Below are 10649 nucleotides of genomic sequence, written 5' to 3'. Positions count from 1 at the left end.
ATCTGCAATAACATGCTTTCATACGTCGGCACACTCTTGATGAACTAATTTGCTGAAGTCCCTCAGTTTCCCACATTCTGTCTAATCGTGTTCACTCAACTATAGTGAATAAAAAAGTAAGCAGTATCTGAACTAAGGACTGTAGGAAAATGCATTTCTTCCAAAGAGAACACTGTGTGAATGTGTTATAGACTTATTAAACCAAAGTGAAACCCTGGGCCAAAATGTTAGAAGGTATGTTTTGAAGAAAAACAAGCACTGAGCAGCACCATAAAAACACCATCTGAAACACACGGTGAAATACACTGGTCACAGTTCACACTTTGAATTACTTTTCTCAAATGGAGCAAGGGTTTTTGTCAATGTGGATGAAATTATACATTAGTACAGGTCAGTTTTGGCCCAAAACATTGACCTTTCTGTTATAAACTTTAAGATACATTTATTTCCTGGGATAAAGTGCATTGCTCCCTGGTGCAATGCACCAGGGAGCAATGCATCTACTTAGATGCATCTTGCAAAGGTGAAGTTTGCGATTTCCAGTTTGCAAACTTCACCTTTTTTTCCCCAAAGGTAACAGTCGTTACGGTCAAACATTTCAGGTAGCCTATAGTATATGTCTCCAAAAATTAAGGTCACTGTCCTTGAATGCCATCTGTAATCTTGGGTTTTATGTTGCTTTTAGAATAATGGCTTCTTCTATGATATTCTTCCTCCTTTCGCATAAGTAATGAGTACAGCAACTCTCTTCACTCAGCTCGTATAGGGGCAAAATGGCTCTTTGGTCTGCAATGGTTGCAGACCACTGCTACTAATTAACTCAATGCTTATTTCACAGAATTAATACAATGAAACAAACTTTCCAGGATAGGGACGTTGATGAGTGTTTTTGAGAACAATATCCTTTTTATTGATTTACTTTTACTTTTTACTCAAGACTTTTTCACATACACCAATGTTATTTAATAAGGTGCAGCATAAGTAAAGTTGAAGTGTCGCTATTTCCCAGACTCCAGAACGACGGAGACAAAACGGTGAATGAATACAGACTCATCCGCAACCTGAACGAGTTTAACCGGCTGCTGTGGCTTTAAGAAAATGACCCGGATGAGCATCTGTCTACCCGGTGATGCTGGACTTTCTTTTCCGCTCTGATCTCGGAGTTGGTGAGAGCGTGGATTTCATCATCTAGGCTCACCGTATCACCAAAATGAGCGTCCCAGCTTTTATCGACATAACAGAAGAAGACCAGGTGTGACCTACGTTTTCTAAGGATATTAAAATTGTGTTTTCTAGTTTGAGAGTAGAATTAAAGTTAAGCATTTAAATAAGTTAGCATGTGCTAGCTACCTGGAATGCTAACTCGGTACTTAGCAACTGACTGATGGTAAAGATGTGTGTGTTAGGAAATTCATAAATAAGACTAATTCTTTAAATTTTGGATTAGTAACATGGGATTTCGTTTAGATATGTTGCTCTTAGTTTATTCTAGATCAAAATATTTGCAGTCAAAAGTAACGCTTGGCTAGCAAATGCTAGCCACCTACATACATGTCGACATAAACAAAGTTGCAAAAAATAAATGAAATAAACAAAGCATTAAAATTATTCATTCGATTTCCCTATAGCTTATGCCGCTAAATTCAAACTATAATGTTTGCGGCGGAGATTAAGCGGGCGTTTACATATTTCTTTAAATTAATGCTTCTAAGCGCTATAGTTTCAATGCTTTCGCAGGGCTTTTTCTAACACTGCGTGTTTTTACATATTGCGCAATGTATGTGATCTAACTTTCAAACAGGTTGGGTACCGACACAGATGATTGGCTTTTGAGTTGGTTGAAATGTTTTAAATTATACAAATGATATAACATGCAGATATGTCCAAAGTGCAGCGCTCAGTTCTCAAGAATAACACAAATTAGGGCCACCAGCACAGGTGGTCGATGCAGATAAAGACATTTTGTTTTTAGTAGGGGCAAATTTATTACATACAATTTAAAATCTTATTACATTAGAAAATACTGGTAGCATAGCGTTTTTGCTTTTAATAACCAGGCTTTATTTGCGTTTTCTTTAATTTCCTAGTAAATGAGACATTTATCTAGTGACTTTTATTCAAAATCAGATTTTTTATTTTTTTTTATCCAAGACTGCTTTTAATTAATCTATTAGACATGGCTAAATTCAATTAGCATTTTCAGACAGAGACGAGAGTGACACCAAATCATATCCCTATTGCTGGTATCAGACCATTTTTAATCAAATCTAAAAGAACAATTTATACTTCTCTCACCTTCTTGGACCAACAGTTCGATATTCTGCAGTGGAAACATCCTTGACATTAACAGTGTCACTGTAATATTTCAGGCTTCAGAGCTGAGGTCCTACATCAAGGCCAAAGGAGCTGATATCTCAGAGGAGAATGCTGAAGGTGGACTTCATGTTGATTTGGCTCAGATCATTGAGGCCTGTGACGTCTGCCTGAAGGATGACGATAAAGGTGGGTGAGGTAGAACGCTTCTGTGTCTCACACATTGACTCTTGTTATTAGCAAGAAGGTGAAATTGGTTTCATTTTAATAGGAGAAACTTGTTGTTTGAGTCACCCGTCTGCTTTCTGTCTCTTTGTAGACGTTGAGAGCGTAATGAACAGCATCGTGTCTCTGATGTTAATCCTGGAGCCAGAGAAGCAAGAAACTCTGATTGAAAGTCTGTGCGAGAAGCTGGTAAAGTTCCGTGAAGGAGAGCGACCCTCCCTTCGCCTGCAGCTGTGAGTCCTGCAAAAAAAGCAAAAAAAAAAAAAACGTGTCGATTTCCGATAATTAAAAGATCAAAGGTCCGCGTCAACGTTTGTGTTGCTTTTTCAGGCTGAGCAACTTGTTCCACGGCATGGACGAGAACACTCCAGTGAGGTACATGGTGTTCTGCAGCCTCGTCAAGGTGGCTGCGACCTGTAACGCCATTTCTTTCATCCCCACCGACCTTGATCAGGTATCTATCTCCACTCTCCATCCTTAAAAGCGGTGTCGGTTTTAAAGGTGCGTTTCTTTGACTTGATTCGCGTCGGTGTGGCTGAATAGGTACGCAAGTGGATTGTTGACTGGAACCTGAACACAGAGAAGAAGCACACACTGCTGAGGCTGGTGTACGAAGCATTGGTGGACTGCAAAAAAAGGTAACTGTACGCAGTATTTGATGTTTATTGTGACTATTTCAAAACCAGCAGATGCAGAAATGCAAATTGTCAAATGCATCCTACTTTATTGGAGCAATGCAGGATATTACTGACATTCATTTTGACTTGCATTTTGGCTGCTAAAAGTATATATTTAGAGAGCAGTGGTGGAATTTGATTGCATGGAAGTTTGATATGAAATCCTACCAAGTACTGCGTCCAAGAAGATTTTGCTTTTCGCGTATTGCACACATTTATTTTGAGGGGAGGATTGTAATTTGACACATTGTGTCACTCAGGAACATTGCAATGTAACATAGTTGCAGTGCAGTTTGTGCTTTATTACTCAGTGGGTTGCTGGTGTGTTTTAGCACATCGCTGGTCTGTGTTAATTACTGCATGTACGTTAAAAGGACTTTAACCTTTTTCCATTTTCTGCTTTGCAGTGAAGCTGCAGCGAAAGTGATGGTCGAGCTGCTGGGAAGTTACACAGAGGACAATGCCTCACAAGCGCGCGTCGATGCTCACAGGTGTGTTATTAAAACCGGTTTGACGCTTGTTGAAATTTGAAAACGGTGTCCCTCTCTCCAACCCGCTCCCGTCGTTTTCAGATGTATTGTTCGTGCTCTCAAAGACCCCAACACCTTCCTGTTTGACCACCTGCTCACCCTGAAACCCGTTCGCTTTTTGGAGGGAGAGCTCATCCATGATGTAAGTGCCGAAAGATTCTCTGCATGACTCAAATCTAGTAGGGAATTTACCAGGAGGTAGATTATTTTTAATAAGACAGATTCATCCAATATCCCTCGTTAGTTGCATTTTTAAAGATTTGAGGGATCACATCTCTTCTTCCCTTTTTAGATCTTATCAAAAAAGTATTTTGTCATGCTTTATCAGTAGGAATTGTTTGCTGAATTGTGCCTTTTGTGATTTCACAGTTTACAAGAGCTTTGATGGTTTAAGTGTAGGATATCAGTCCAGAAACCTAATGACCTTAGTTTGTGTAAGTTCATCTGACTGATTATTCATTGGCGTTTTTTTCTCCCAATCTGTCCTCTCAGCTATTAACCATCTTTGTGAGTGCAAAACTAGCAGCATATGTCAAATTCTACCAGAGTAACAAAGACTTTATTGATTCTCTTGGTAAGTACTTTATCATTTATTCCAAGTTCTTTTTTTGTTTTTTCATGTTTGTTTCAAGACAATGAACTTTCGAGGGCTATTTTATTCCCTAAGAGTGTCTGCTTGTGTTGATGCAGACCAAGAATGTTTGAGTCAGCGCTACCTTCTTTCCCCACCCCCAACTACATAATGAATGAAATTCAATTAAAACATGTGTAGGATGGGCTCTCAAAACAGACAACACAGAGAGATGTTTGTGTTAATGAGTAGAATCCCTGACTGGTCCTAAACGTCCTGAGCTTTATTACAGGGAAACTCCCTGAGCGGAGAGTAATTGCCTGTGACTGTTTTGTGCTTAATGATCCCTGCGCGTTTTGGTCCTCAGGCCTCTCTCACGAGCAGAACATGGCCAAGATGCGCCTGCTGACGTTCATGGGCATGGCGGTGGAATTCAAAGAGATCTCCTTCGACACCATACAGCAGGAACTGCAGATCGGCGCTGATGACGTCGAGGCTTTCGTCATTGACGGTATGAACTTCAAATTAACCTTGACCATCCGTGTCCTTCAAACACTCGGCGCAGTTCAGAGAAATGTATACTCAAGACTATTTAAATGTAGTTGGCGTGGCTTAGATCCATGTCTCCAGTCTTTTTGCAATATGACCCCATTTTAAAACATTGTGTTTTCTGCTCTCTGACGCCCAAATGCATGGACGTTATTAGAGCTGCCCACAGCTGCAGCCTGTTGGCATCCTGCCTGTTTCCGCTCGCTCTGAGCATCAGTCAAGTTTTGACTGCACTAATGGGTGAGCTCCATCCAAACTGTACTTTAAAAACAATCATAGCGTCAGTATCTGTGACAAATTATTCACTCTACCTTTAAAAGCTTCCTAAAAGGGGAGCTAAAGTTTGGGGCTGCTTCAGGTTTGAAGGTGATGTATGGGGTTAGGCGCTCTGCAAGGTTTATAGGTTTAACACAGAATGACGGTGTGACGCTTAATGATGGACCGACAGAAAAAGACAAGACCGCTGGGATCTTTAAGCTGCTAAATGCATGCTATGACGTTAAGACGCATCATCTTTCTGCTGCTTCTCAACGAATAATGTTTCAGGAAATTTTTAACAATATTTTGTGCTGAACTTCGGTTAACTTTGTGCCTGTTTGGTGGTAATGCACAAACTTTATCTAGCTCAACTTATCGGTTCTTCTGCCCACTGCAAGCACTGATTAAAATAAACCAGAGAGAAAATTAAAGACAAAAGTTTGTTGGGAATGCATGAATGATAAACCAAGACAATGAATGTCTTGGTATCCAACGAGATTATTTTCTCGTTGGATACGAGAAAATAATCTAGAGTAGACGATTTGGATGAAGGGTTGAAACTACGGTTGGATGTGCCCAAGATGTCTCTAGCTGACAGAATGAAAAGTAATATTTCCATCCTGATCAGTTAATCTACATGGACTTGATGATTCCTTTTGTGTCTTGCTGAGATCCTGTTGATTTTTGTTGAAGCTCTTGTTCTCTCCTCACCCTTTTTTTTTTTGTCTTGCCTTTTTTTTTTCCAGCTGTTCGGACCAAAATGGTCTACTGCAAAATTGACCAGACGCAGAGAAAAGTTGTTGTGAGGTAAGTTCTTTCAATATTGTGCCATACATAAGTTAACATGAATATGTAGCTAATGAAGATAAAGATTTTTTAAAACTGTCTATAGTTTTTTTTTCTGGTCTGGATAGGTATAGGTTAGAAAATAAAGTTTTTATTTTCATCTAAATGGATGATTCTATCATCCATTTAGATGATGGATTTCCTGATCCATCATCTAAAATTCACAAACTCACTTAAAATCTGATTAATCTATTTATTCCTAATTCATGCTTTTCTCTGTTCGTCGATCTCATTTTGCCCATTCTTCCCTTCAAATTACCCCAGTTCAGCTTATTTATAATATGTAGTACCAATTCACAACAGTTGCTACCTAAAGCCTCTGCACAAAGCTGATCCAATTTACATAAATAACTGAATGGACATCATAAGATTATTACCTGGTTTACAGAAACATTTAGTAAGACATTTACTAAAGTTTTGTGTTTTACTCAGGTCAAACTATCTTCAGTTAATAAAATAGAAACGACTTGACTGGTCTGTAATCTACTGCATTATGCACTTTCATAATCATACAACATTGTTATCTTCACCTATTTTGCTGTGCTTGTGCATTCCCTTCTTTTCCCAGGGCTTCTTGGTAACTGACTGTCTTGTCACTGGTTTAAACTGGATATTAAAACTGAAAAGGCATGAAGAAATGGTCCATTTGTACATAAAGTTTGCATGCAGGACCCTTTCATAAACGTTTTCTTGAAACGGTCTTGCATGTTTTTCATAGCTGAACCTGCTTTTGCCATGAAGTGTGACCTTGGCCTTGCTTTCCCGTCTCCCTTCTCTCAGCCACAGCACACACCGCACCTTTGGCAAGCAGCAGTGGCAGCAGCTGTACGACACCCTGAGCTCCTGGAAGGCTAACCTAGCAACCGTCAAGACCAGTCTGCAGACTTTGTCCCCTTCTGCATAACTCCAACATGGACCCGACTCTCAAATCTTCACTGCTTCACAGAATCTCTGACTGAAAAGATCAGTTTTTATTTTAATCAAATAAAAAAGTGAAGGTGACCAATGGGGGCTTTTGTGTTGATATATATTTGCTTTATTTCTTAATTTCTTATTTCACTGGATATTAATACAGTGTTCATCGTTTTAACAAAAACATTCACAGTCCCTAATTGGAACTTCTCCTCTAGCAGCTCTTAACATCTGCTTCCAGTTACAAAGACAGCTTGCCAGTGTAGTAGATGAGCTGTGACTGGGGATGAGAAATATCCTTCAGCATGAGGGTCAGTTTTTCATCTATACAGATATAACAATTTTCACGTGAACTTAAGGTGACCCTCCATGTTACGGTCAAAGCTGCATTGTGCTGAAGGCTCCTTCCCTGCTGTTGCAACCATGAAACGTTCAGCTGGGCTCATGCAGTCTGCTCAGCTGTAGTCAGCATGACTCGCTGTCTGCAATTCCCCTAAAACTGAAATGAAGGGCTTCAAATGTTTGGGGATTTTTTTTATTTTTTATTTGAAGCAGAAATGTAGGATTAAGTTACTAATGATTTGTGGGAAAAACACTCCAGTAATAATTCTACAACAAACTGTCTGGGACAGTATTTTAAAGAAATGCCACGAGTTGTTATATTCCTAAAATATAGATGGTTCAGTTGTGTAAATGTTCCTTATTGTCGCTGTTGGGCAAAACCTTTTGTTTCCATTTTTATTGATTTTTTTTTGCAAAAATCATCTATTGATCACACTTCAACTGTCTGTGATCAATAGTTACTGATGAATTGACATTTTAAAAGTATCAAAAACACTGACTTTGACCAAACTGTATGAATTACTATCTTTTTAATATCTGTTCAAAAGTATTTTTTTCTTTCATGGAAAATTCTGTTCTGGAAATACAAAGTTTTTGCCAGACAGCTGTGATATATTTATTTTTTACACAATTATTATGCAATTTCTAGTAGAAAGTAAAAAAGAACCATAAAGGCATACAAGTTTGGACAATAAAGAATTGGTAAAAAAAATAAATAGTTGAAGCATTGACTTTGAAATTGCTCATTTCCTTCAGCCCTTTATAGTTTCTGAGGAATATAGCAATACAGGTTGCAAACATGCAAAAAGCTGCTGATTGAAATCCAGAGGATTGGAAAAACGGTTCCATTCAAAATAAAGGAAATGTACTTAAAAATACCGAGTGAAGTTTATACTTCAACCATACATTGTCAGTGAACATTCTTGTCAAAATCAAAACACAAAACAGTGTTTTGATCCCACTATAGAAGTTGAGGAAAAAGCAAAGTTCGTCTGTAAAATAAAAAATAAAGTGTCATTTCTCTTTACAAACTAAAGCATTTTCTGTAAAGCTGAAACATGCTTCCAGATTTAATCTTCCTATGAGTCGTCATGCTATTAATACGTTTCTGAAGAACAGCATCGTATTTGCGTTTGTGTCGAGTCATCCAAGCTCTTTCCCCTGTGAACACGTATTCCTGCCCAGAACTATTGGAACACATTCTACAATTCCTCTCCATTTATTAGTTTTGCCAGAAACCATACCCTTGATGTCATGTTACTAAAGTTCTATTGGATTAGGGTCCGCAGGGGCTGGGCTGAGCCGGTCCGCCATGTTAATCACAATGTTAGGAGATGTCATAAACACTCGAGGGTATTTCCTTCTCCGCATAAGGCAACATGACCTCTTCAAATATTTAAAACTGATCCACAATCTGTGGAGTTGGAGAAACACATCATGCCTGACCTGTCTTAACAGTCAGGCTTGAATAAAGTATATGGAGGTCATTTGACAAACTAAGAACTCTAGACTAGTGTGTGGAAAGTGTTTGCCGTCACCTCTAAATAAGGGTCACGTGTTTTTAAGAAAATGTCCGTCCTCACTGGTTTAACCACATACTGCTATCAGTTGGATCAGGCCCTTTCAGTTCATGACTCAGTCACACACAGCAAGAAGCATGTTGGTTCTGTGTATTCTGTCACTGTAGTAAACCTAATTTCTTCCAAACGCAGTGATCTGGTCAGAAAAGTTGGACTGGCTTTACTTCAACCTCAACCAATTGATGTTGTCATGTGTGGCACTTTAATTCAGCAGAGAAATAATTTGTAGCACCAAACTAGAGCCACAGGGAAGCGCCGTGTGATCAGATCGTCTCTCTGAGTACATCTGGCTTTAGAAGGATGAAGGAACAATAGAGATCAGTTTGCTTGTTTGGGGGAGGAAAATGGTATCAGGAAGGACATTGCTACTTTTATTTCAAGCCATTTTTTCATGTTGCTGCCAAGTTTGGCCCTGAGAGTTTCGGCTTTGTTGGACTGACGGAGATAAAAAGATTAATAAAAAAAAAAAAGACTGGACTAGATACAATAAATGTTTCGTCAGTAAGAGGTCATTCAAGCAAAAGTCTCTTCAAAATGTTTAATGTCAGAGAAATGGAAAAGATATACAGAAGCTGTCACATTTTTTGCAAATTAAATACCAATTAAGGACTATAATCCATTTTTAGGTGGCCTTTAGCGTATTATGACGTTAATCTCATGATTTATGGTATAGAGTTTAGGGTGTAGAAGGGATTTGTTTCAGTTTTCTTCCTCCGGGTCAGTGATGAAATCAGCAGTGACCGACAAAGTGCAGATTATTGGCGTTGCACTCTGGCTCTCCTCAGCTCTCATCCGTCGCGCTCATTTCCTTGACAGTTAAACTTTCCGTTTAATTGATGCAGACCAACGTTAGACGTCTCAGACGCCGCTGATTTACAATTTTTTATATTTTAGTCTTGACACTGAAGTATTTTAGATTTATCAGACCATTGGGGTGCCATTCACTACTATCTGTTAGTTAATTTTTCTGTCATTTCAAGGGTCTGCTTAATCTCACCGCTTCCGTAGCAGACCAGCATCTCCAGCCACTATCAGCGTGTAAATCACGAAACACATTCTCTGGAGCACAATCTCATCACAGTCACCTGTAAGAAAGAGAGCAGAGCAGATGGAAACTACTTTGACTCAAGCTCAAGTTTAGATTTGGTTTCAGTTTCTGTATTTTTTTCCAGCTGTGATTCAGATGACTTCTGCAGTTTTCACTTTTGTGTGTTTTAGGTGTGTTTTGGTGGGTGATCTGTTCTCTCCCACAAAAACATATAAAGACATTTCTGGTTAACTGACCCCTGTTTGCTCAAAGCTGAGGTCATTTACTGTAAGCGAGTGATGTGGTCATAATCTAATAAAGCCAAACTTGTAACCTTTAAGAATGGARACATTGGTAGATTTAATTTATTRCAGATGATTATAACACCAATAAGCATGACTTTTCTCTCCCATCAACTAGTATTTACCATTAATTATTATGCATTAAGACAGCATCATTCAAAACTTATTGCAGCTCGTCTTACAGTAACATATTATTTTGCAATACTACATAAACAATCTTTTGGGCAAATGTACTATTCTTGCAGTACTTAAGAGATACAGACGACTGCAGAAGTGGGACTCCTCGACTGAACGTCAATTAGCACCAACCAGAAGACAGTTAGATAACATAGATATGTAAACAAAAACCAAAAGCCCCACAAACCCCAAATATCTCCATAGTTACCAAACCAAATTTAATCACAGAGAAACACAGAGACTATTGCTCGAGATGCATTTCTTTTAATCAACATAGGGGAGGATTGCCCTTAATCCTGCCAACTATTTCAGCTTAATTTACCGTTTTCTGTGTAGACGG

The 10649-nt window shown here is 38.8% G+C and overlaps 1 protein-coding gene across 1 annotated transcript; it reads left to right on the top strand.

Annotated features, from left to right (window-relative positions):
• The first annotated feature begins 1120 nt into the window (after positions 1-1120).
• eif3m (eukaryotic translation initiation factor 3, subunit M) lies at positions 1121-6975 on the top strand. Its single transcript, XM_008405877.2, has 11 exons — positions 1121-1252; positions 2370-2502; positions 2633-2771; positions 2869-2992; positions 3082-3176; positions 3623-3706; positions 3788-3887; positions 4238-4319; positions 4684-4827; positions 5870-5930; positions 6750-6975. Exons 1-11 carry the CDS (start codon positions 1211-1213, stop codon positions 6871-6873), a joined length of 1128 nt encoding a protein of 375 aa, XP_008404099.1. The 5' UTR covers positions 1121-1210; the 3' UTR covers positions 6874-6975.
• Positions 6976-10649: the final 3674 nt, after the last annotated feature.

This window comes from Poecilia reticulata, linkage group LG3 (genome assembly GCF_000633615.1).
Source record: "Poecilia reticulata strain Guanapo linkage group LG3, Guppy_female_1.0+MT, whole genome shotgun sequence".
Lineage (NCBI taxonomy): Eukaryota > Metazoa > Chordata > Actinopteri > Cyprinodontiformes > Poeciliidae > Poecilia > Poecilia reticulata.
This window is presented reverse-complemented; position numbering and strand designations above follow the sequence as displayed.

Coding starts and splice junctions, on each gene's coding strand:
- eif3m (XM_008405877.2), top strand. CDS start 1,211: ATGAGCGTCCCAGCTTTTATCGACATAACAGAAGAAGACCAG. Junction 2,993..3,081: donor TCCCCACCGACCTTGATCAG/GTATCTATCTCC, acceptor GTGGCTGAATAG/GTACGCAAGTGGATTGTTGA. Junction 4,320..4,683: donor AGACTTTATTGATTCTCTTG/GTAAGTACTTTA, acceptor TTTGGTCCTCAG/GCCTCTCTCACGAGCAGAAC.